Below are 26,280 nucleotides of genomic sequence, written 5' to 3'. Positions count from 1 at the left end.
AGAATATTATATCTTAATAATTTTACCCACAAAACTCCACCAATGGGATTGTGTCCATTTGCAAATGGCATCCCATACCCCCACATGGCCACCCTAAATACATAGACCATTTATCTCAAAAATGAATATAGACATATAGATCATTGATTGAAAAAGACTTTCATTTTATTTAAATTGGGTCCACTCACATGGCATTATGTTCGTTAAATTGGTTATCATCTTTCAAATTGAGGCACCCCACTCCCAATATCCAATAGACACATGCCCTTCAATCAAAACAATGTATCAAATCGATGAAGTTGGGAACGAACCCTCATTTAATGTCTACCATATTTCTGATTAATTAATGCCATTTTTTCCAATTTGTACTACTATAAGATAGTGAAATTAAAGAAATTGGTGAAGTTTGTTTTATTTGAGATGATTATTCCTTGCAATCGAAGTTTGTATTCAATCATGGATTGGTGAATTATTAATTGTTTCTCAAGGGGCATACATACTTAATATCAATTTAATGTTGTATACTCCCACCAACTTCGGTTACAGTATAGAAACATATTTGAAAATTCATTTTTTTATAAAAGAAAATACTAGTAGAACCCAGATTCGCCCATATATAAAGGTAGAATAATAGGTTATTTCCATGCAACCAACATTACTCATCCGAAAAGACAAACAATAAAAACAACAAGAACAACGTAGAGAATAATCCTACAAGGAACCCATCCTTCGCCCAATAGTCGAACCAGAAGCTAGTGTGTGTCACATTCCGTACTTTCATCCGTATACCTTTCTAAGCTATAGATATATCTCGTCTTGCAAAAAATGGACTTTATAACTTAGACACAACTAGAACAAGTTTGCACACATAATTTCAATTGTATGAGTTGTTTTAATGATCTCATTTCTTTCTTTTCCGAAAGACAAATGAACTACATCGTAACTATCCACACATGAATCTATCTATCAAAATTATCAATAGAATGTAAGTGGTTTATTACAATTGTCCCAACACATTAACTTGTGCCTAGTAAGGACATTGTATAATCAATAATAAACATGAGCATCCACTATATGTTCATATTTTTTAGTATGTTCCATGCAGCAAAAAGTATATTCATGATTCATGACTCATAATATATGAAACACGGAAGAACACTACTCTTCCGTGCTTCAATAATGTTGAAAGAATCACATAAATTAGTCTAAAAATCGAGAAGCCTGGTTCTTTATAAGATTAAGAACCATTGTCCATTATCCCAAAACAAACGGGGATTCCACCGAACCAGCAGAATGTGGAGCCATACTTTCTCCCAGAATAGCAACGAGTCTCAGCAATATGCAGGGGCGTATATATTACGGACTGTGGATGCAAGTTGTGTAGCACATAGCTGGAGATGATATAAGTGCAATAAATATATGATAAATCGGTGTCGTTTATGTGGCATCCATTTGCGTTGTTTCATTGATCACAGGATCTGGTAAATCATTCAAAACCTGGAGCAGGTAGGAAGACTTACTTCTAGACAAAAGCTCAAGAAATATATAAAAAGTACAAAAGATGATCTCATACATATGATAAGACAGCCACGGGAAAGCTGACAAAGGGGAAGAAGAAAGCTCAATGTACACAATTGAGGATAAGTATACCTGATTAAGGTAAAAAGAGACGTATGCATCAACGGCAGCATATTTTAATTGTTCGTGTGATAGAACATTAACTTCCCAATTGCCTAGCCTGAGTATATTTGGCTTGGGGAGCTACAAGAATCAATCACACTAGTTAGAGTAGGTCGAAGTTGAATTTATTCTAAAGATAACAAATCAGCGCTTTCAAGTGAACAATGCATGCAATCATTGTTTATTACCACCGTATAATATTCATAGCAGGGGAACTCGTGTAATAGTTTAAAGCAGGCTGAGAATCCAAGTAAAATACGAGCAGTATGACTCTAAAATCATAATTTATATGTAAGGAACTGCATTTGCTAAATTTGTGAAAGCATGAGCTAATTAGAAAAACACAAGGTCTACATACAAGACATGACAGTATTGGCATCTAAGGCTATATGCACATTTTAATTTGTGGCAGAATCCGGATGCAGCTGTAGTCGCAACAGAATGCACCACACTTTGCACAGGTAAACTTAAAAATAAAAATTATTTACAAACACTGATTTCTAAGATGCTTGATTAAGATCAGGGGGGTTCTATACCTAGTTCTTGCCTACAGCACTTACCCTAGCCATTCATAGGTCATGGTCGGGGGATCAGAAATCTTAAACATGATAATGTATATATGATCATGTAGCTTATCGAATTTAAATAAGGGATAATTGCTATTTATATCATAACTTTGTGTTGACCATGGTCAATCTCATAACTTTTGAAACCAAAAATTTAAATCATAACATTTTAATATTTCAGAATTGTCTCACCCATCCAATCTTGGGTGAAAACAGTGGGTGATGTGTCATCCAGAGTTTCCTAATGGACAATACATTTGTCGTCCAGTGAAAAAAACAAAATCGGTTGGTGATCCTCAAAACTGTGATATTTGTATAAATAAGAAATTTTTATATTCCTTTTAGGGTTTAGGGATGTGACAGGAATGTTGGTGGCTGGCAGCATGATGCCGTCGGAAGTTGGGGGGTGAAGTGATGGCCGTCATGAAGGTCAAGCTATGCCCTCCGAGAGAGAGAGATGGGCAAAGCCATGGTTTGGAGAACTTTGTAATATCAAAATTTCAGAAACCAAAACAACATTGTTTTGTACACATTTGTGCCACATAGTCAGTGACATAATGTAAACAAATACACGTAAGCGGCACATCATCTAAACTGATACACGTAAACACCCAAAAATCATTGTGGGACAAGTGTTAAACATTAAAAAGTAACGATTTTAATTTCCGGTCCAAAAGGTTAAAGGATTGACTACAAATGAACGCAAACTTATGATTTAAATGACAACTATCCTTTAAACAATGATGCAAAACAGTCAGGAAGAGGCTAGATGTTAGGTAGCCCTTGCTACCTCCACTTTGGCCTAAACGGACCTCTAAGGGCCAACCAAGGATATGTGATTATAGGATCATTTCATGCATTTACACATCCGCAGCCGACCACCCTTGTAGTACAACTAAGAAAATAATCTCGGATTGCAAGTTTTCAAATTTTCTCCAAAATGAAAAGTTTCCAGAGTTATTGTTCAAGTACCTGTTTGCATAACAGCATTTCAGTTAAAGATGATAAACCCCACTTCTTACGATCTCCAAGCTTTTGATTGGCTCTATCAGAAAGATCTTGGAAAGTGTTGATTGATACATCGTAATCTTTCCAAAGCTTTCTTACATCATTTGCAATGCCAGCACCCACCTATGCACATATGAAGCAGAAATGATAGACTGTAATAAGAATATAAAAGATGTAACTAAAATTTCAAATAATGTTTCTGATACTTGAATATGCAAATCAGTACCTTTAAGGAAGTGTCATCTTCAAGAAGGCTTTGCAAATTTTTAGGAATTCCAGAATGAAATAAGTGCAACACATGGCAACAGCTATTATCGCCACATATCTGCATAACTGCAACCTTCCCAGGTGAAACACCTGCAAAAATGGCAATTTAATTTATGGACTAGACAATTTGTGTTCACACGTCCTAGTTGAAAAAAACACACCCAACATAACCAACTGAAACAATTTATATGAAATAAAGTTCCCATTCCTAAAGAAGCACAAACACACTGACATCTTCAAAATTTTGTCCCTTCTCAAATGTATCCCTGATGCTTACTCTTGTGATACTGGTTCCTAATAGCCCAGCTTACTCCTGTGAATATGATTGTTTCCAAACCTAAACAAGTTAATGTGGCTGCAGAATCTAAGATAAGATTCAGCATCTAGCCATATATTTGTGGACGTAAATTGGGCATAATGTACATAAGCAATGACAAAATTGGCAGATAGAGCATGCTAGTAAGTAGTAATACACAATATTTTGGTTCACTCAAAACTTTCAGAAAAAAATTGAAATTAATCACTTATATTTAGCACAAATAAATAGAATAAATACATAAGTGGTATGCCAAAACCAAAAGTTCAAATGCATATACAAGAAATGGTCAATGTGCAATTCATTTCATTATCTAAAGAACTTCTATAATTTTTATTTTATATTTTTTGGAGTAGCAATTTAATTGAAAAGAAATAAAGAGAATCAGTGATAATTAAACAATTGTGGAAAAAAATAGAAGAGTTATGAAAATTTTAATTTTGAGTCCCATTGATAACAAAGCTTATGGTGTGGAAAGTATCCTAATTTATCATACACATCTGAGATTCTCCACCAACCACATCTAGTTTCCCTGTACATTGTTTAGAATTTATCAATTGGTGTATGTCTCCTTCCTATTTTTTAGTTCAGAAAGTAGGAAGTGCAAAATAGGATTCCAACAATGAAACATTAAACGCGCATTAAATTAGAATTAATGATTGAAAGGAGCCTTAAGACCATGGATTTCTGATGTAGGACTAATCTCTGATATTACAGGTATATATATCTCCAGTCTCTATATAGGAAAGAAAACTCATTTGTCTTGGGCATTGTGCAAGAGTACTTAACTTGAAAAAGGATAAACATGTTGGGTTGATTGAGGCAAAATAAGCAAGGTGGGGGTTCAGCTAGAGAGTAGAGAGCCTTCTTGAGCCATCTCCAATTTCATTTTGAAGGTATAAAGATCAATAAAAAATTATGGATCACTCTTGAGTCTAGAAACCTTTTACAAAAGAAGCATTTTGTTTCACTTTCATGTTATTTGAGGTCATTTTGACTAAGCTCAGTCACATAATCACAAATTATAAAATGTATTTTCATCATTCGCCATATGACATATAGCAACCACCAAGGACATGAATGCATACCCCGGTCACACGAGAAGCCACTAATTACTTCTTGGCCCCACTGGATAAGCCAGGACAGACAGGCCCATTCTGATAACCCTAAGACCCTAATACAACCCACTACAAGTGCTCCATGGAATATAATTACAATCAATTCCGATGAGAAGGTTTCTAGGTATCACCTAGTTGCATCTTATCGCTTATGATGATAGCATCAAGTTGCTCATGTGCTTGAATTCATTTTCAGATTCAAATTGGCACCTTTGGCCTCACATAATTATGAAAAAAAAATGGAATAATTATAGCATATCAGTTCAGTCTAATTCTTGTAGTTACTACGTAGGATATACCTCTTCTGAATGAGGGTCTCCACTCGAGATCCAGACCAAGGTAGCACTGACTACCATTCTTTTTCTTAGCTTCTACAAAATCTAGAAGCTCCTGTGCAGATCTTTCTACCTCTTTCGTTGTTCTGCTATACACAATACGACCTCCAAATTTTACCTCTGAGCAAAAACAAAGCACAAGGTTATCATTTCTGAAGGTAAAAAAGAAAAGGGCTGATAAAACAATTGTTTTTACACAGGAAGATAAAGGAATAACAGGTCTCACACACCAACAGAAATGGCAGCTAAATTGACTATATGCACGTAGGAACTTCAATATAAAATAGGATACGAGATTAAAATAATTATACCTTGAAAATGTGAAACCGGGGATCTAGTTCTACCATAACAGCGGCTAGAGCAAGAAGAAAAGGGGGAATTTCGAATGTTCAAACCCCGTTGCTGCTGCTGCTGCTGCTGAGAAGCAAAGAGAGAGCTGGGCAACCGCCGCCGTAGCTTGGGCGGAGAGCGGGCGGAGGCATCATCATCGAGCCGGTGGCGCTTAACGGAGGAAATTACGGCGTCGATTGCGCGGAGATCTTCATCGGTGAGGGGATAATCCCAATCGGAATCCGAATTAGGCATTTCCATCCCCTTCCCCCTTTCGAAAATCTTCCCCAATTGCGCGGGCACTTTGCATTCGTATCTGCTATCTACACTACACATAATCATTTATAGTGAAAAAATTACTCAATTATGACCGAGCATATAAATTTGGGAAGAGTTTTTGGACTCACAAGAGGAGGCTTCTCAATTGTCGAAGGCTTCCACGCATTGACATTTTCTGTGTGTTTTGAATTCCGATAAAACCCTAAAATGCAGTTTCCGAGGAGATTTAAAAATCGGCTAACCGGCGAATCGAACGCCGTGGGATAAATTAAGAAAATGAGAGAGAAGTCGCGAGGAAGGAAGGAGGTCGAGTTTCATCGGTGAGAATAGAATACCGGAAATGGGTTTAATCGGCGATTTTGCCGCCGATTAATCGAGAAGAATAATTTCAAATTGAGACAAGAGCGGCGGCGGGAAGGTTTCTTTCGCCGGTAAACTGATTTATAAACTTCTTGTTGATATTTTGGATTTATATTTAAAATAAAATTATTGAATTATGAAATTTTAATTTTGTTGATCTATTCATTGTATATATTAAATGACAATCAACCTAACTTTTAACAGTGAAATAAAATAAATTAGAAAAAAATAAAAATAATTATTTTAATAAAAAGATATTGTAGTATTTAGCAATATAAAAAAGGTTATTTTAGATGATTGAGAAAATAAGAAAATTCTTAATTTAATAGTATTTCATTTTTAAATATTAAAATTGATCAGAATGTGACCATATTTTGTAATATAATATTCCTAATATTTTTATACTTATACAAATTTATAAATTTTTAACAAATAAAAAGATAATTCGTTTGTTGGGTGTGATCAATTGCTACCTAATTAGCAATCACAAATTAAGACTAAATCTTAGCTATTTAATAATTTTTTAATTTAAAAATTTCAATATAGTGTAGATAAAATATCAATAAATATGTGTTGATATTTTTTTGTAGTACTTTTTTTGATTATCATATGATAACATAGTGACGATATTACCTTGTTGATATTTTGTCAACTATTTATTAAAATTTGTGAGCTTTAATATCTATTCATTTCAAAATCCAAGAGTGTAGCTTTAGTCTTAGTTTTGAATTATGGTGTTATAAGCACAAGAGGACTCCTAGTTTGTTACTACTAAATATAGTGGCAAATATCCAAAATATTACTGAACCCACATAAGATATAACATTTCTATTTTTGAAAAAAGTTCTCTCTCACATTAATATAAAAAATATATTTTCTCTCTCCATTTGATACACAAAACAAAACTTCCTAAAATCTTGTGTCGTCCCACAAGTATGACATCTTTTATCGGACGGAGGGAGTACTATATAATGCAACCTTTATGAATTTGTCTATCGTAGTGAGTGTATGTTTTACTTTTTAGCTACACCTCCTAAACCCTAAACTGAGTCAGAACATCTTTAAGTGATCAAAATATTTCTCAAAATCTACTTCTTCTATCCACCAATATAAGAGCATATTTGATAGGACAGAGTTTTAAGAAGTACTCCCTCTGTCCGTGAATAGGAGTTCCGATTCACATTTACCATAAATGATAATATGGTGTCATCATTCACTAACTCATTTCACTCATATTTAACTTAAAACTAATATATATAAGTGGGATTCCTCTTTCACTAACTTTTTTCCATCAATTTTTCTTAATATTTCTTAAAACTCGTACCGTCCATAAATGGGACTCCTAATGGCGGACGGAGGGAGTATAGTAAAAATGGGATTAAAAAGATTAGTAAAAAGTAGGTCATAGTAACTTTCTATATGTTCGCCATACATAATAGATAATGTATATAGGAGTATTTCTTTAGTTCTAATTATTATCACTTTCCTGGCTACAACATGAACACTCTATAAGAACAAAAACATAGTAGAAAGTTAGAAACGATAAAATGATCCGTTCAATTTCAAATTTACAAAGACGATTTGAAAACAAAATCATGCAAATAAAAACTAGGGTTTAATAATATAGGCATAGAGAATCTGATTCCAAACGTCGGGAACTCCAGGAAGACACCAATGGATACAGTCTGATTTGGCAGGGTTTCGAAGCTTGAAACCTACATCTTTGTAACGTAGAGTATATACAGATAGATGTGCATCTTGTCTATAACATGACAGTTGTGTTATATTCAAATAATCAACTTTTACACCTTTTTCTTTGAGATTTTCTATCGCAGATTCAACTACCTTCATCAAATCTCTTCGATGGTTTTGCCAATACATATCATCAGCTCTCGGCTCTGTTGCGTTGTAGCATCCAAGATTAGTACCCCAAGGCGTTTCTCTGCAATTAGCGTATATTTAGCAAAAAGCTTAGATAATTAATTTTTTTAAGGGTACAAGGTGAAAGTTGATCTTTGTAATTTCTTATCAAAACTAAAAATTTGTGAGAACATATATACATATGGTTAAACCGTACCCGACTGTAATAGGTGATGAACTCGTAAAGAATATTTTGGTTTTATTACGATCGATACGATACTCTAGCCATTCTGACCAAGTATTTAGAGCAATTTCAAATGGACTTTGTGATGATTCCACTTTTTTGTAAACTGCATCAGGACTGTGAAATGAAATCGATGCATGAAAAATAAAAATGTGTGAGAAAATACAATATTTAAAAATAGCATAATAAAGCAAAAGCAACACTATACTCTATTGCATTCATACCTTTAAGCTAGTTCATACAAAAACTAATGTTCTAACTAAAAAAATTCTTACATGCTTTCAATTTTAAGAGCCCACCAAAGAAATGTGTCAAATATTAGTATATCTGCATCACTCCAATGCCGCGCATGTTTCTCGATGGAATTAATCCGCACCGTCAGTCCTGGTTGTGCGCTTGCGCCTACATGGTCTGCGCTTGACTCCACGAGATACGGCGACCAATAAAATCCAATGGTCGCGTTGTAATCCTTCACACCTTCCATCACAATAAGAGTAAAAGAAAAAGAAAAAGAAATAAATAAAAGATATTGCACATAAGAGTACCTCTACGTATAACTTTTTGAGGTTTCCCTCCGAGACCAATGTTTTATTCGTAGCAGGTGGAAGATATGGTTCGATTAAACACATCAAAGATCTCCATTGATTTCGATCTAACGAATCTCCTACAAATATAAGTTTTTTATTCCGTAATTTCTTCAACAATGTAGTCCCATTAACCCTAATTCAACAAAAAAATACATCATATAGTATGATACAAATGTTTCTCCAATAAAAGAGACATAAGTACTTTTTAATTTACCTAGGAAGATCACATTGATGTGGTTGCCATCTCCAGTTCTGATATTTTAAATCCTTTCTCCCATATTTCGCACAGGTAAAGCGATCCCCAATCAACGAGCAATTTCCCTCGGTGTAAAGAGGGTATGAAGTGTCGTATATCCATCTCCCGGAAAACAAATCGCAGCCATTTTCAGTTGCATTTTGTTGTGCTTTGGAGAAAATCGGTTTGTCTAGGCGGACAACGTTGACACCTTTGTCTAATCGAAAAAGAGAAGCAATGGCGAAGGCAAACATGATCAGCGCAACCATGTGAAAGCAATTTACTGTATTGTTTCCTACAGCCATCATTTTTCTTCTTATTTCTTACGATAATATTAAGTTTTAAATTGGATCTTTATATGTGTTGGTGATTAATATTACATGTGGTTTAATTTATGAGCTTAATTGAGTTGGGAAATAAGTATCTCTTTTTGATATCGTTCCATAAAATTAATGACTCAATTAATTACTTTATCCATATAAGTCATATAACGAAATCTGATTTTCCCCTTTTTTTTATTAACTGGTGTTTTGCTTATAGAAACTTTTTCCTTAGTGTTTAACCTCATCGTTAATATTATAGAAAGTAGTAACTTAAATTTATATTGCACATGAGGTTCATACATTTTTTGAAGGAAAATATTACTTTCAAATTTAGACAAAAATTTTCTTGATTTTATTCTTCTTGATCTTTCTTGAATTCTTGCCTTTGATTGAGATCTTAACTTGTAACAATTTTCAATATAATAATGATTTATACTCGTATTATGAAGTTATCCTTTTTTTTCATTTGAAAGTTTAGGCTTGAATGAGTTTTTTCAATTTCCGTTGAAAGTTTAGGCGTTTCAAGGAGCTACGTTTGACGATCTGTCATATCTAGGACAAATCTAGATAGTTTTGATCGTATCCATAAATACTTGATTGAAAATGAGCTATTTCATTTTTCAGTGGAAATCAATTGGGGACACATCGTCCCCTATTAATTTTTAACAAACTCAAGGGGTATAATGGTAATTTACTAGTTTATTAAGTAAAAATATTTGCAATTAAAAAGAGACTATTGTATCCACGGTTAAGAGCATCCACATCCATGTTCTTGCCAAAGAGCATGGATGTGGGCCCGGACCCACTTTTATTATTTTTTACTCTTTGTCCTTCCCTAAGAGCACAACACTCACATACATAATAAGTGAGACCAACCATTAAATGATTATGTGTGTGTTGACCTAATGATAGAGTTGTTAACGTCCGAGACTAAATATATCTATCGAGGGCTCCATTGCCATATTCATGCATGGCTTCGCCTCTGTATCCAAGTGCCGCATTTTTCTTTTTCTTCAAGGATTGAGTTTTTCTTTGGTTTTGCAAAATACATTGGATCTTTTGCATTACTTCGAGAGCATGAGAGTTGAGAACTAGATTTCAATTTATGTGAAATCCTATTTCTCTTCGGCTGCTATGTCTAGTGCAAAAAATCAAAATATCCTATTCGATTTGGTTTGGGTTTTTTCGAATTTCGATTTGATTTGAATTAAATTTTTTGGCATGTTATGATATTTAGATTTTATGAGGATTGTAATTGTTTAGATATGTTAATTGATTGATACGAGATACATATGTTTTTGTAAATACAAGAAAAATAATTTTAGAATTTCAGTTTTTCGAATACATTTGTGGAATTTTGGTTTTTCAATTCAGATTTTTTTTATGTGAATAAATTGATACGCTTCGGTTATAATTTTCAAACATTGGTTTTTTTATTCAATTCAGCTTGGAGAAAAAGCTTAACTAAAAACTGAAAACTAGCCGGTGATTCTACTAAATTAGTCACTCGGGAAACACCTTTATATGAACTCCACTAAGCAATGTTTGTGTCGTTTTGAGCTTCGTCTTCATCTGCTTGGGCCTTCAATCGTGAAGAGTAATTTTACAAATGAATTTTATGTGCAAAAATTTTCTCCAATAGCTTTAGGCTTTATAGCAGAGGATACCGTGAATGAAGACGACGCAGATCCCTTGTTGGAGGATGACGACGCATCGACAAGTGAACCTTGCATGGAAAGCTCGGGGCCTCGATGTCAAATTCGGCTGAAAGATCATTTCCAAGTATGTTTTTCATAAGTTAGGGTATTTATTTTTTGCATTGTAAGTCAGAGTATTTATTTTTTTGCATGGTAAGTGTGTAATATCCCCATTTTTTCTATTTTTTTAGTTTTTCTCGAAAGGGCGTCGAACGTTAAGCCAAAAAAAAAAAAATCTTTGTTGCTAATGCTCATTTGATATACTATAGGGTATGTTTGATAAGTTAGTAATACCAAGATAGAGAATTATATATGGATATTTTTAATTTTTTGATATCATAGTTAAGCTTAACTCAAAGCTCAATATAAGACCAGGGCCCTATCTAATCTTACCAAAATTATAACATTAACCTTGTTTATGTATCTCACTAATTTGTCAAGTTAAGCCATGTTATTTAATATATAATACAAATTTACCGAAAAAAATCATATTTTTGCATATTTTGACATGAAGCCCGTATTTCTTATCTTGTTTGACATATCTTCTTATATCCCATCTTTTGTATCAAACGAGTCTCAGACGTCTTCGGTTGATCAATAGAAGTTTCGGTTTATGCTTAGTACTTGGAATAACAAGAGATGCTTATTAAATGTGAAATAGGGAGTACAAAAAAATTCAAGCCCAACTTCATGTTACGGACATGATAACGTGTGATATAAATTAAATTACAATTTACTTTGGGCACGACAGTAAATAAATACTTTTTCATCCATAAAAATAGAGCACATCTACTATTTATTGAAAGTTTTCAACAAATAATAACTCTGCACGTCGTTTCACTAACACTACTTTTTAATTACTTTTTCTTCTCTTGTCTTACTTTTTTTCCTTTCTCTCTTATTTTACCACCTTAAAATTCGGGTCATACACCATTGCTCTATTTTTTTCGGACGGAGGGAGTAATATTTGGGCCTAATGTTATCGAAGCTAAATTACATCTTCTTAATTGAGCCCAAGTTGATAAAATTCCGCCACACAGCTTCGTCAATCCCGTGAACACGCGATCTGCCTTCGCAAAATTCGAGTTGTCGGCGGTGAATTCGCGTCGCCGTTGCTCCAACACCGCCACCGATTTGAGCAGCCGCTGCTGATATTGTATGCCTACTTTGTGAAGGTAGTATTTTTGTGGAAAACTGAGAGAGAAGAAGCGATGAAGTTCTGGGATTGGTACTTGAAGATAGCAGTTGGGTCAGCGATGGTTGGAGGTTCAATGGAGCTTTTCATGATCAAAACTGGTTTCTGTGTGAGATCCCTCCTTCTTCCTTCCATCCTTTTATTTTCCCACTCGCACCAACACACACATTCAGGGTTTGTGTATCTGTGTATTTGCTTTGTTTGATTTTCTTTTTGATTGTGTTTATCAACAGTGAGAAGCCATTCCTGAATTTGAGTGCTATGAATTTTAATTGTGTAGTTGTCAGGGAGATGTTGGAATTATTGATTTTCTTCCCCTGGTCTATTGTTGGTGATTTGGATACCTCTGAAATTAGGCTAATGTATAAGAATGTGAAAAAAGAAATGCTTTGATTATGCTTCCAGAGTTTAATCTTGAACATGAAATTGCTGCAATGATGCACTATATTGAAGTATTGTGCTTAAGTTTGAAGATTGGATTTAATGATATTGAAATTTAGTGCCCGTTTGGGTTTGGGAGTTTAGTGAGTATGCTATTGTATTCTAGTAGATCTAGCTGACTAGCTTGACAGAGTTGTGGAGTAATGACTTGGTTTTGTCAATTCACTTAGGGCCAATTCACTTAGGGCTTCTTTGTTGGGGATAAAGCTTGATATGTTTGAATTTGAATATGATGTCTTCTACCATATAAGGTATCAATATTGTTATGTTTGCTTAGATGTGTTACATTATGAGAACATATAGGAGAGTGAAATTATCGTAGTTTAGTCTGATAATAAACTAATATATGGTATAGTTATCTTCTCTTTTATGTATCTCACCTTCTTATATTGGATACATGATCTCATGTATTTTGATAATAGATATTGGGGCCTTGCTTTATCAAGACTTCAATTTTTTTAGCAAACAAGATACTAGCATATCATAAGTATCTATCACACCCTTTTCATGCATAGAAAACAAGCCCTTTGGGTAGTGAGTTACTTAAATTTTGAAATGGCTATCCCTTTTGGCATAACGCAATGAATTTAAGAATTACTTACTAGTTAATTTTGTTATTAGATTCAGAACAGCGCAGCATAATGTTTGAGTTTTTAATTGACCAATGCAAATCCATTGAGTTATTTTAGCTGTACATGTTTGTAGAATTGTAGTTGTAGTGCATCCACTTAGTCAACTTCGTTTTCTGATACCTTATGTGAGAGCACTAACTTACAGAGTCAGTGTTGCAATATGCTTGTAGTGTATTCAATTCATTTTTCTTTGCTGGTTATATAGTGAGTAGAACCTCTTCTGCTACTGATTTTAGCATATTCTTGTATGTTTTTTCCTAAATTAAGCAGACGATAAAGTAGCAGTTTTGGAGTCGGAGAAGAGGGCTTGGGAGAGTTCGCCTGAAGCTCAGGCCATGAGAGACGCTCTCAATCCTTGGCGGCATCAGGAGAAGGAAGCCGAAAAGAGTTCCTAGTTGCGTTAGAATGGTTTGTTTCACAAAACTTCAGATCTTGATATAAACTAGTACGGATTGTTAGACTTCATCTTGAGTATCATATGGTTAGAAGCCACCTAATAATTTAGAAATTATGTACAAAATCATAATTATGTGAAAGTTTGTATACTTAGACACAACTACTCCATTTAGAAATTAGAACTGATGTGTCTGCATAAATTTATGAAAAGCCATTGTTGATTTACAGGTCCTGAGAAAGGTTTGCATCTCTTCTACAGTGGATGAAATTTATGAAAAACCAATTCTCTTACATTACACCCTCAGAGTTATCTTCCCTTGTCTGCAGAAAGCAGGCAATTTGTTCCAACGCATAATATTCTGAATTGAAATTGGCAGATCATAAACTCAATTACTGCCTTTGTTGCAGGCTTTATTGTTGAAATCGACTGACTGGTTTGAGTTAAGATGACGAGTTTATGTTGATAGATATTTGTTTGAATGCATCATGTCTTCATACATGATGTCATTCGCTCATAACGCTTCTGCTAGCATAGTATTTCAGTTGAGTACACGTATTGTTGAGATACTATTCCATTCGAGTTTATGTGACTTTGAATCTATTCAAGTTATTTTCATTATTGCGAGCCATGTCCAATAGTGCCAATGTTCTTATTTCTTCGCAGCTTCTTTAATTCTCCCCTTGCCGCGATCAACAGAGTTTTCTATCCTTAAAAAGTGTGTTCGGGACAAAGTTAGGGTATTTATTTTCTTGCATGGTGCGTTAGGGTATTTATTTTCTTGAATGGTAAGTTAGGATATTTATTTTCTCGCATGGTAAGTTTTTATTTTGATCTCCATAATTGATGATTCGAGCAAATCTATAAGCTTCTTTCTGAGTATTCTTTGTGATTATTTCCCGGATCACATAAGAGTGTCGAATCAAATCTAGAACCTAGAATTATGAATAAAAGACATTATTATTCTTTTATAATCCATGAATGAATAAAATTATCTCTTAATTATCTTTTATCTTGCAAAAAACCCTAACAAACCATCTCCTTTTGCTTTACGAGATTTTCGTCACGAGAAAACTATCTTCCCGATTATTGATCTTCGGATGTCGATCAATCGATAAGGGTCATACCCTCATTAAACATTGCCAACATTGCGGATGACTCCCTCCAGTGAAGGGACTGGAGGACTCATGTCCGAAGCCAACGAATCACCTCTGTTTACGGGCATATTGCAATCGACGTAAGAGCCAAAAAAGATAAGCAATTTTCTATATCAAACAACATATAATAGCTAGACAAGGGATGTAATCAAATGTAAAGTATAAATATTGTACAAACTCTAAACTATGATCATGAACAGATGACAAAATAATACTCCCTCTGTCCCCAAAGAATATGTTCTTTGGATTCGGCACGAGTATTAATGCAAAATTGGTAAAGTAAGAGCGAGGTAGTGAGAAAAAACAATTAAACTATTGTTAGTGGAAATGAGTCCCACCTCATTAGAGAGAAAAGAGTTTCCAATCTGGAAAGTGCATATTCTTGTGAGACGAACTAAAAAGGAAATAGTGCGTATAGGACGGAGGGAGTAGCAAAAAAAATGTCAATACTTTGTCAATAGTTGATACTGTGTTTTTTTTGTCATATGTTGAAATTTTCTAACGGTCCAGGTCATAGTTTGGAGTTTGTATAATATTTAGAGTTTGCATTTTATCGCTACCTAGCCAGACAATATCATAACTAAATATTACAAAAATAAACACGTATACCTTTTATTATACTAGCTCAAACCAACAATATTCTCGTGTGTTGTTGAAAATACTTGAGTTGCGGAAATTATTAAGCAGACATCAGCATGTCGTCGAGCCTGGAGGGGCACTCGGGCGAGTGCAAGTGAGGGTAGAGGACAGAGGAAGGTGGCACGCCTGCAGTAGCACTCCGGCACTTATCAAGAATTTTTAAACTAATTAGCTCATACTAATATTCTTTCGAGAAAGGGCGAGTTGTTTAATTCGAACCAAATCCATGCTTACATATTTTATTTGGAAACATTGAGGTGGAATTTATATCTGATATATGTTATTATTAAATACTATATCAAATATTTATGAAATGTGTTCCTTAATTCATGTTCATGTTTTTTTGTCAAGTGAAATACCCACTCCGTCATTTTTCTATTTATGGAAATTCCAACATAATTTAGTCATTTTTATTTTTTGGCTGCCTCAACGATATCCTAATCATCAGAAATGTTTTGCGGGACATTTTATTCCCAAAATGAAACAATGTGTACTAAATGGTAATTACGTAATAGTGGGATTTTTTGGGTAGACGCTCAATCGATGAAACAAAATTGGTTGTTTACCATTTCCTATATAACCAAGAGTATCATTATGTTATGGGTAGGAATGCTAATTCTGTTTAAAATTGACGAACCAACCTGCATAAATTGAGAAAAAATAGAATAGGAGTATAGGACGAAACTTTTGTATCTAACTCAAGCTCAGATGAACATATTGAGAGAACACCACATACATTATAAATTGATAGAATTCATAAACCGAGTGGCTAGCTCGATTAATATTCATAACCACGAAGATTTTAAAACATCTATCTTAACAAGCAAAATATTCAATTTATAATATTTGAGTGCTAGTTTACCTAAGGCGGAAATGAGGAGGAAAACGATACAAAAAGATTGAGTCACTGAAACCATATTGCTTGATTATATGTTAAAACTATGTATGCGTGTCTATTTATATAAATAGTCTGGCACATACCATGATAAAAACCTGATAAACTTATTGTTGGCAAACTTTATTAAATGTAGTTTGCCAAAAAAACATTGATTCGTGCGAAAATTAATTACAATTTCCCAATATTATAATGGCAAACTTTATTAATTTCCCAGCAAATGAAGATCTGTAAAGTATATTTATTTCCTATACAATGCATAGATTTTATCTTCTACATTGCTCTCTTCAATTATTTACTTTATTCTTAGCTTATTTTATTGTGTTCTATTTTCAGTTGACTCATTAAATACAATTTCCTAAATTTTATGTCTCAAAATCTTTTAACTACATAGTATTTCCAATTTTGTATATTTGTGTTCTACAAGAATATTGATAACTCAGACTAATAATTTAAATAGGTTTGTAATCATGTTATGTAGTTGGCAAGTTGAATGTCCTCCACACCATTTAGACACGTGGAATTAAAAAAAAAAGAGTGACTACAATAACAGTTTTTGATCACGTAGGATTGGACATAAATATTCTCTGGACTTTAAAGTAGCATGAGAGGTCATTGAAATTTGGTATAATTACATTCATGGTATATTTTTCACTATTTGGATAAATTTTCGACCCGAAATACCCCCAAGATATGGAAGACATTTATCTACATTTATAAATCATATATCAATAAATATTGTCTCGGTATATATATAATGATTGATTGGGGTATTGGGGTAATGTGTCGATATAAATGCATAACATGATTAGCCGTTCATTCTCGTTCTGTTAGAGAACTTTCACTTGTTTTTTTGGTTGTGCAATGTTATTTTCCTAAATGCGTTGAGCTTTTAATAATTTACGTTTTCTTGTATAGGCATGTCTGAATTAGTAAACTTGCTGTTCTGCTCTTTCTATGGTCTGAGTTATGGTAACCGTTTTCATTTGCTAAGTCGGAAATTTGGTTGCAGTTAAATAGTCATCGCTGAATTAGAGTGTTGCTTTTTTGCCATAAAAGGAAATGTGAACTGCCTAAAAAGGAATACGTCTCCCTTATAATAGGATGGAGGGAGTGTTAATTAAGTACTACCTATGGGGCATTTCATTTGGCACAAGAATTAAGAAAAAAGTGTTTGATAAGTTAAATGGGAAGATAATAAAGCAGGAGAAATGAGAGAATAAAGCAATGAAGTAAGAGAGAACGAGAGTTGATTTACACCAAAAGAGAGATGAGTCATTTAACTCATGACGTCCTGACAAGGAAGACAAATCATTTAACTCATGACTCGCATTGTACCGGGATCATCAGCAAAATCATTTCTCATTTGCATCATTGTTTTCCTGTAATCTAATCAGAATAATGGAGGATAGAAGAGGCCAAGAGAATTTTCAGCTATTACTCACGATGAGCGGTTTGCTCAACTTATCGGCCAAAGGCAGCATGCTGAAAAGTACTATCGCATCTCTCTCCTTTTCTTGCTTGCTTTCAACCCTTCTTTGCTTTGTAAATTTGAGCGCATATTAATTATGTTCCATGTTTTCTTCCTTTGCAGCCAACACAGTATAATTGAGGTTCTTGTACTATGGTGATCAAAACCTAGTATAATTGGAAATGTGATAAAGAAATCCAAACTGCAGCAAAATGCAAATTAATAATTTTGCAATTACTTGCGGTGATCAAAACCTAGTATAATTGGAAATGTGTGGAATTGTTAAATATGTGTTGCAGAAATCACTGAATAAGGCTGAGAGTTTTTACTCAAAAAAGGCCAAGAATAAACAAATTACTGCTAGTATTCAATCATCCATCACCAGCTACAACTTTCAAAAAACACAATAAAATTCATCAAAGCCTATAGCAGTAGAAAACCGAAACACTTAGTTGATACATAACTTATTCCTTACAACCAAACTGCATATCAGGTGAATAGAGCCAAAATTTAATTATAAAACAATTGTGGAAACTGATAATAAGAAGATATGATGATGATGATGATGATGATGATCAGTTCTTTGACTTAGTCCTTGTACTTCATCTCAGACAGCTTGAACCCTGGCATGTCAAATGAGGATGAGAATTTCTCAACATCGGCCTTGAGTTCTTCGATCTCTTTGTTGTTAACAAGCCCCTTGTTGAAGTCCTTCAGTAGCTTGCCATGCTCCTTCTGGATATTCAATGTGATGGTCACAGCCCTATGTAGGAATTCAGCAATCTGCTCAAAGTCTTTCTCAACCAAACCTCTAGAGGTCATGGCAGGAGTACCTGAAATGCAACATTCAACACTTCAATATCTCAGGCTCAGTGGTTTGTCAATCTAGTAACTCATACTGTGCAGTAATGTTTATTTTGAATGATAGCTAAGATAAATAAAAACCAATATAGGCTAAACCACCACATACTTTTATGGATTGTACACACATCACACACAGTTACTCACACCATAATCCAATTACTCTACCTTGTTTCACAAAAACAAAAACAAAAAACATTCTACAACGTTATTCTATAATCAAATAGTAACACATCTTCAAATAAGTTGTACTGTAAAATTCAACACAGCTAGAGTAGAAATGATAGTAGAAACTTGGAAAAATGAACTTTTTTTTTGTGTTCCAAGTTCCAACATTGCACAGAAGGCTAACTCAATTTCTTGGAATTACTTACACTCTGATTAATGAGACGATGCTGAAATTTCATACATGCTTAAAATTAAACAGTGATTAACCACTAGCAACAAGATATAACGATGCTCACCTATGCGAACCCCTCCAGGGGAAAGTGCACTGCTGTCACCAAACACAGCATTCTTGTTAACAGTAATGTTGCACAGGTCGCAGAGCTTTTCAACCTTGTTACCTGAAGAAACCCCAGCAGATGAGTGGTGCACAAATGGAAATTATGAATAATTTAATATCATTTTATGAAAAAACGAAAACCATAGTTGTTACCTGTCAATCCAAGAGGGCGAAGATCCCATAGAACCAAGTGGTTCTCGGTTCCACCAGTGACAAGATTGTATCCCTTGCTCATGAGATAGTTGCCTACAGCGACTGCATTGGCCTTAACTTGCTTAGCATATGCCTTGAAGGCAGGTGTCGCCGCCTGTTTCAAGGCCACAGCAAGAGCACCAATCTGATGATTGTGTGGTCCTCCCTGAAGAGAGGGAAACACTGCAAAGTTGATCTTGTCCTCGAATTCATATACAGCATCTTCCGGCTGGCCCTTTTTGGCTGGCTTGGGACCCTTTCTGTAGAAGATCATACCAGCTCTAGGACCCCTCAAGCTCTTGTGCGTGGTAGTTGTTACTATGTCGCAGTACTCGAAAGGATCAGCCGCTTCCTACAAAAATTTTCCGAAGTTATAGTTTACCAGATTGAAGCACCAAGTTGCTACATTTATAGCATTGTGAATTCATTCAGAAATTAATTACATATAGTTAGCTACAGGATGAGGATTTCAAAACCTTTTCTTCTGTTAAGTAACAACAGTAAAGAGATTCAAGATTTAAAAACCATCACAATGTAGATAAACATTAAACAGATCTAATCTGGAAAGGAAAAACAGCTTCATAAGAAAACTCTAGTTTAATGGACACAACAAGTGAAATGCACATACTGCAGTTGAACACCACTTGAAAAATAACTAAAAATCAAGCAAAACCTATTCCACCACATTTAACACCAAATTAATTAATAAATCAATCATTTCATACATTATGTGTGATTTAATCTGCATTGGAAGTAAATACTTTAATTTATGTATTCGAAAGCCATGAATTAAAATAAAAAAATCAATAAGCATACATTCTAGATCCACAATAGACACTCAAACTACAATGTGAAAACAAAAAGATCATCAATTCAAACAAAATAATAATATAATCCACCAACTTAGAGCAAAACGACAAATCAAAATCGATAATAGTGCACGCTTAGCTCAAAATCCAAACAAATCAAATCAAATGTCATTAACAAAATCGAATTAATCCAAAACTGATATAAATCGAGTAGTACCTGAGCAGCAACGAGTCCACTAATATGCGCCATATCGCACAGCAACAGAGCCCCAACCTTATCAGCAATTGCCCTAAACCTCTTATAATCCCAATCCCTAGGATACGCGCTCCCGCCGCAGATGATCATCCTCGGCCTGAAATCCAGCGCCTTCTCCTCGAGGCGATCGTAATCAATGTACCCCGTCTTCGGATCCACCTTGTAAGGCAAGCTCTCGAAGTAGATCGAGGTGGCGCTGATCTTCTTCCCGCCGGAGGTGTAGTAGCCGTGGGTGAGGTGGCCGCCGGAGGGGAGATCGAGGCCCATGATGCGGTCGTGGGGGTTGAGGACGGCGGTGTAGGCGGCGAAATTGGCAGGGGAGCCGCTGTAGGGCTGGACATTGACGCCCCATTTGGCAGGGTCGAGGCGGTAGGCGATTAGGGCGCGGGATTGGGTGAGGTTTTCGATCTGGTCGATGAATTCGTTGCCGCCGTAGTAGCGGTTGCCGGGCATGCCCTCGGAGTATTTGTTGGTGAGGGCGCTGCCTAGGGCTTCGATGACGGCGAAGGAGGTGAAGTTTTCGGAGGCGATGAGCTCGATGCCGCGGCATTGGCGGCGCTTCTCCTTCTCGATGAGGTCGTGGATGTCGGGGTCGACAACGGAAAGAGGGGTGTTGCCCCACTCCGAGACTGGATCCATTTTCGCGGCGGTGGAAATGGAATTGGAATTGGGGAAAGAGAAGGAGAGGAGAAGAGAGTGAAGAGTGGGGAAGTTGAGCGGTTGAGGTTTGCTTATAAGGTGGATGCGGTGGCAGTTTAAATGACTGTAATGCCCTTGGGTAGTTGGTGCAACCAAAAAAAATCTTATGTTGAAAGTAGTTCCTTTTCATTTGTAAAAATGTTATGGCAATATTGTAATTAATTCTATACCAAAATTTGTAATTAGCATATAAAATTTTAATGCGACTCGATTTATCTCATTTTCTCAACTATTACAATAGTTTATGAGATTGTTAGTACTATTATTTTTAAAAAATAATAGCCATGAATATCATGTTAAATTTCATTATTTGTAGTTAGTTTCACTTGTATAATTAATCCAAATCCTACTACTGGTATTTATCGATTTAATAAGTCGGTTTAAGCTATGAGATAATGCATGGTTGGGTTTTTGATGACATATCACAAGAAAATTGTCAATCCATACATTAAATATCTGTAATGAATAAAATTAGGTATGTATGTTAGTAATATTTATATACCTAGAACTAGGTTAGGGGCTATTTGAACTTCGAGTAAATATTAGGAATGTAACCATTTCCTGATTTAGTTATGTTTCCTCTTTATTGGAAGAAAACATTTTAGCAATTTGAACCGATCGTCAATATAAGTATTGATTATTAATAACTCTACTAATAAGGACGGGGATCAATCTATAGACTTTAAAAGACACCAACTTTATGATTTTTAATTAAATATTTACTGAACTATCACAAAATAAACAAATACTCCATATTTTCAAAATTCAGTATTTGATGAAATTATGTCCAATCAAACGGTTACTTAATTTAAACACAAACATGAGCTTACATCAAAGGTTGTCTCCGTTTTTCAATATTGAACATTACTATTATTTTTAATGAAATTAATAATTAATGTTTTCTCTGTGTGTAGTAATGTATTCCCTCCATTCATTAAAATATAGAGATGATACAAATTTTATCCTTAATTAATAAAGTAAAAGAGAGAGAAAAAATAGCTTTATAGTGTAAGAGCATCCGCAATGGTTAATAGGTCAGCCATAGGCCAGCCATTCTCTCCTCTGCCACGTCAGCAACACTAAAAAAACCACCTGCCACGTCAGATTTAGGCCAGCCATAGGCCAGCCGCAATAAAAACAATTCAAAATATACTACATTTACGGAATTAAAATTGCGATATACGGAATTAAATTTACGACACATATACGGGAAAAATAATCCATTCCATTAAAAAAAAAGTACAAAGATTTTAAAAAAAAAGTACATGATTTTTTTTTTAAAAAAAAGGGCTTCAACACCCGAGCCCCGCCACTCTCTACTCCTCATCGCCGTCGCTGTCGCCCTCCTCGTGGCCGTCGCCGCCGCCGCTGCCGCCACCCATGGTATCTGAGCCCACGTCGGAACCCCCCAGCCTCCTCGTCGCGATCTCTAAATCAGCACGCATGCTCTCGAGCATCTCGAAAAGAATCCTCTTCTCCGTGGGGTCAGTGGCGTTCTTCCACTCTCGGAAGACCTGTAACATCTGAGCCCGCGTTTGGTTACGCGAATGGAGAGTGTACGCGAGTGGGGCGGCTGGGAGGGCGGAGGACTGGACCTCGCGGGGCGATAGGGGGGATCCGCCCCTCGCAGCCCGCTGCGCCCGCTTCTGTCCAACCGGGCGGGGGCGACCAGTAAATGAAGGAGGGGATGGAAACTCCTCAGCATCCGGGGGGAGGTCGTGGGATCCGCCGCTGCTGCCGCTGTAGTCGCCGCTATAGTTAAGTCGCTGCTTCTTCGGCCACCCAGCGTCGCACCCCGCCCGGAACTTCTCCGAGTCCTTCAGCAACAAGAAGCACTCCCAGAAGGTGAACTTCTTATACTTCCCCTCCAAGGGGAACTGACTCGCGGCTATCCTCCGGGCGTCGTCCTCAGTCTGCCCACTTTTGAGCTGACGGAGGGCGTTGGCGTACAAATTCGCAAAACGGCCCACTGCGGCCCTGGTGCGTTCCCACCCCTTCCGGACCTCCTCGTTGCTGAAGTCCTTCCCGTGCGGGCAGTGCCTCTTATAGGCAGCACTGATCTTCGCCCACATGTTGACGACCCGCTGGTTGTTCGCAACCAGTGGATCGTCGCACACCTCCAACCACCCCTTGGCCACCCCGGCGTACTCATCCTCCGTCCACTTCCTCCGGCCAGGGGCAGCGGGCTGCGATGACTCGCCGACCGCCTTGCCCTTCCCCTTCCCCCTCGTCTTCTTCTTCGGCGCGGCCCGCGTCGCTGGAACGGGAGTATCATCTTCCCCGAGATCGATCCCCATATCGTGCAATGACAGAAGGTCATCGCCAGAGAACTGCGTCTCCACTGGGGTCGACGTGTGAGACGAAGCCGTCAAAAAATCAAGCGAGGGCCGATATACCGCGTCCCCTCCCGGTGACCCCTGCACCCCCCTCCGGCATCCCCCCCTGCCACATCATCCCCATCATCTGCTGCTGCATCTGGGGCATACCCCCCCACCCGGGCGCTGACTGCCCGCCGCTCCCCTGCCCGCCGCCCGGCATCCCCCACGGCATACCCCCCGGCATACCCCCCTGGTTCCCCCCCGTGGCCCCCCCCCCCCCCCCGGCGCACCAGCCATCATCCCCATCATCTGATTCCAAGGGATGTTAAATCCCGGGCCCATCTGCCCCCATCCAGATCCCACGGGTACTGTGGGAGTCTGAGAGCCGCTCGTCGCCGGACTGGACTCGTTGTTGTGATCCATCACTCGATGATGCTCTTGAACAGAAAGTTAGAGAGAGAGAAAACTCGTTAAAACAAGTGGTGCAAATGAAAATGAAACGAAAATCGCGTTTATATATGATTTAAAAAAAAAAAAAAAAAAAAAAACGAAAATCGGCGCTGGCCGGTCGCTGGCCGATCGGGCCTCTGCAATGGCGGCTAGCCGATCAGCCAGCGGATCGGCTAGCGACGAGCGATCGGCCAGCCCACGCCGATGCGCTCGCCGATTTCGGCTGGCCGATTGCAATGGTTCGGCTAGCGCGACGAATCGGCTAGCCGGTCGCTAGCCGACCATTGCGGATGCTCTAATGTATGATGAGATTCACCAGTGATAAAAAATAAAAGGGGAGTAGAAGTTTGTATAAATAGAGATAACTATCTCTACGGAATAAAAAAATTCAGTTTATTTCTATGAAATAAGTAGAGTATAAAAAACAGAATTTGGAATATACTTATATTTCAAATGAAGTGTAAAGTGTAATCACTAGTTTAAAGTAGGGCTTGGGAAAAATATCGAAATATCGAAATACCGGCCTTATCGTACAGAAAAAATACCGTAAATACCGAATTTTCGGTATACCGTGACTTTCGGTATGGTATGATACCTTACCGAAAGATTTTGGTAAGGTAACGGTATGAATTTTCAAATACCGCGGTATCGGTATATGCCGTAAATTAAGGTATATACCCTAAACTAAGGTATATACCACAAAAATATAAACACAATTATATATAAAATATATTTTATATAATTTTAAATTATAAAATCTATTGTTAAATATAAATATAATTATGAATTAATTATATTTAATTTATTTTTAAAATTATAAAATATAAATAATATTCTAAAAACTCTAATTTTCTATTTTAATTGATGTTGAAATTCGGGTATACCGCAAAAGTAAAGTATACCGAACTTCGGTACGGTATACCGAAAATGAGGTACGGTATCGGTATGAAAATTCGTCATACCGAAAATAAGGTATACCGAAGTTCGATATACTGAAAACTTTGATAAGATAAATGTATGACTTTTTCGTACACAGTATTTATGGTAACGTATACAGTATGGTAGTTTCGGTAAGATTTACCGTACCTAACCACCCCTAGATTAAAGTGATTATTTTTTTCATTACGAAGTATGCAATTTTCCAATATTACTATTATCAATCAACATCGGCCATGGTTGATTCTTGGTAAACCATAGTGTCGGCTATTGTTGGGTGAGAGAGATATTGGTGGGATCGATAGCCACGTGGCTAAACTGTAAGCATTGGGTTGTTGGATAATCAATTCTGACGTAGAGTAGGAGTGTATATTGAATTAATTTTGAAAAATAGCTCCAAATAAAATGAATATTGGATTAATTTAAAAGATAATATTTAAAAATTTTAAGTGATATAATACTTAAATAATTTTAACAATAGTATAAAATAATTATTATAGAATACATTAAATTTATTACTTGTACAAAATTTCTTTTGAAGAACTACTTTTACTACTTATATTGTTGACTGTATGAGTAAATTAATACTACCACTTCAGTTCACAAAAAATAATTATATTCTTTATTTTATTTCATTTATTAAAATTAATTTCTATCTATTTATAATAAATTTTTCTTTTTAATAAATAAGACGTGTTTCTTTATACTAACAATATGTTAACCACTTTTCCTCTCTATCTCTATTTTTAATTTATCAATTCTTAATGTCTTCTACCATCAAAACTATTTTCTATTGAAGAAAGTAATACTACTAGCTATTTTAGGTTATATGGTCAATTTTCCCAATAGCATGCATTATTAAAGTAGTTGTCAAAAGCAACTCTTTACAATAACTATAGTATTTTATGAGAGGAAAGTTGGTGAGTAGAGCTTTTACATTACCAAACACCAAAAATGTTAAAATTATAATCATCACCCTCATTGGATTAATTTCCAAAATATCCTTGATACGAATACGCCACGTTAAGAACTTATTACCAACATATTTGAAGAAACATTCAACCACAACTTATCCAATTAAATGAAGTCAAGCAATTTGTCAATGTTTCACGCACCAACTTTAAACAAGTAGGCGATCTAGCACTACGACTATGCGTATATTCCCCCACCAAAGCACTACATTCCAACTAAGCATTTAAATATCCACACGTAAATATATGTTTAT

The 26,280-nt window shown here is 36.0% G+C and overlaps 3 protein-coding genes across 4 annotated transcripts; 1 reads left to right on the top strand and 2 right to left on the bottom strand.

Annotated features, from left to right (window-relative positions):
• Positions 1–887: 887 nt before the first annotated feature.
• LOC125196504 (3'-5' exonuclease) lies at positions 888–6,346 on the bottom strand. Of its 2 annotated transcripts, none has more exons than XM_048095037.2 (7): positions 6,028–6,346; positions 5,602–5,948; positions 5,255–5,410; positions 3,481–3,611; positions 3,219–3,377; positions 1,651–1,761; positions 888–1,497 (listed from the first exon to the last, which is right to left on the bottom strand). In XM_048095037.2, exons 1-7 carry the CDS (start codon positions 6,069–6,071, stop codon positions 1,438–1,440), a joined length of 1,008 nt encoding a protein of 335 aa, XP_047950994.1. In that variant the 5' UTR covers positions 6,072–6,346; the 3' UTR covers positions 888–1,437. The 2 variants fall into 2 exon arrangements, with proteins under 2 accessions (XP_047950994.1, XP_047950995.1); XM_048095038.2 differs by having other exon boundaries at positions 5,602–5,943; positions 6,028–6,344.
• A 5,871-nt stretch (positions 6,347–12,217) lies between these two features.
• LOC125192706 (DNA mismatch repair protein) lies at positions 12,218–14,498 on the top strand. The gene is made up of 3 exons (XM_089070248.1): positions 12,218–12,507; positions 13,744–13,881; positions 14,098–14,498. The coding sequence occupies exons 1-2, from the start codon at positions 12,417–12,419 to the stop codon at positions 13,866–13,868; spliced, it is 216 nt and encodes a 71-aa protein (XP_088926374.1). The 5' UTR covers positions 12,218–12,416; the 3' UTR covers positions 13,869–13,881; positions 14,098–14,498.
• A 3,877-nt stretch (positions 14,499–18,375) lies between these two features.
• On the bottom strand, positions 18,376–21,348 carry LOC125194130 (serine hydroxymethyltransferase 4-like). Its single transcript, XM_048092180.2, has 4 exons — positions 20,614–21,348; positions 19,549–19,939; positions 19,355–19,456; positions 18,376–18,862 (listed from the first exon to the last, which is right to left on the bottom strand). The coding sequence occupies exons 1-4, from the start codon at positions 21,289–21,291 to the stop codon at positions 18,618–18,620; spliced, it is 1,416 nt and encodes a 471-aa protein (XP_047948137.1). The 5' UTR covers positions 21,292–21,348; the 3' UTR covers positions 18,376–18,617.
• Between the last annotated feature and the right edge of the window lie 4,932 nt (positions 21,349–26,280).

The sequence above is a fragment of the Salvia hispanica genome, chromosome 4 (genome assembly GCF_029641045.1).
Source record: "Salvia hispanica isolate PSC_SH4W2 chromosome 4, Shi_PSC_v1, whole genome shotgun sequence".
Classification (NCBI taxonomy): Eukaryota; Viridiplantae; Streptophyta; class Magnoliopsida; order Lamiales; family Lamiaceae; genus Salvia; species Salvia hispanica.
This window is presented reverse-complemented; position numbering and strand designations above follow the sequence as displayed.

What these genes read in the sequence shown, in the direction of transcription:
- LOC125196504 (XM_048095037.2), bottom strand. Translation starts at nt 6,071, where the DNA reads ATGTCAATGCGTGGAAGCCTTCGACAATTGAGAAGCCTCCTCTT. An exon ending in CCCGGTTTCACATTTTCAAG is followed by an intron (nt 5,411 to 5,601) that starts GTATAATTATTT and finishes GTTTTTGCTCAG; the next exon opens with AGGTAAAATTTGGAGGTCGT. An exon ending in AAATGCTGTTATGCAAACAG is followed by an intron (nt 1,762 to 3,218) that starts GTACTTGAACAA and finishes TGATTCTTGTAG; the next exon opens with CTCCCCAAGCCAAATATACT.
- LOC125192706 (XM_089070248.1), top strand. Translation starts at nt 12,417, where the DNA reads ATGAAGTTCTGGGATTGGTACTTGAAGATAGCAGTTGGGTCAGCGATG. An exon ending in CATGATCAAAACTGGTTTCT is followed by an intron (nt 12,508 to 13,743) that starts GTGTGAGATCCC and finishes TAAATTAAGCAG; the next exon opens with ACGATAAAGTAGCAGTTTTG.
- LOC125194130 (XM_048092180.2), bottom strand. Translation starts at nt 21,291, where the DNA reads ATGGATCCAGTCTCGGAGTGGGGCAACACCCCTCTTTCCGTTGTCGAC. An exon ending in GTGGACTCGTTGCTGCTCAG is followed by an intron (nt 19,940 to 20,613) that starts GTACTACTCGAT and finishes AAATTTTTGTAG; the next exon opens with GAAGCGGCTGATCCTTTCGA. An exon ending in CCCTGGAGGGGTTCGCATAG is followed by an intron (nt 18,863 to 19,354) that starts GTGAGCATCGTT and finishes GTTGCATTTCAG; the next exon opens with GTACTCCTGCCATGACCTCT.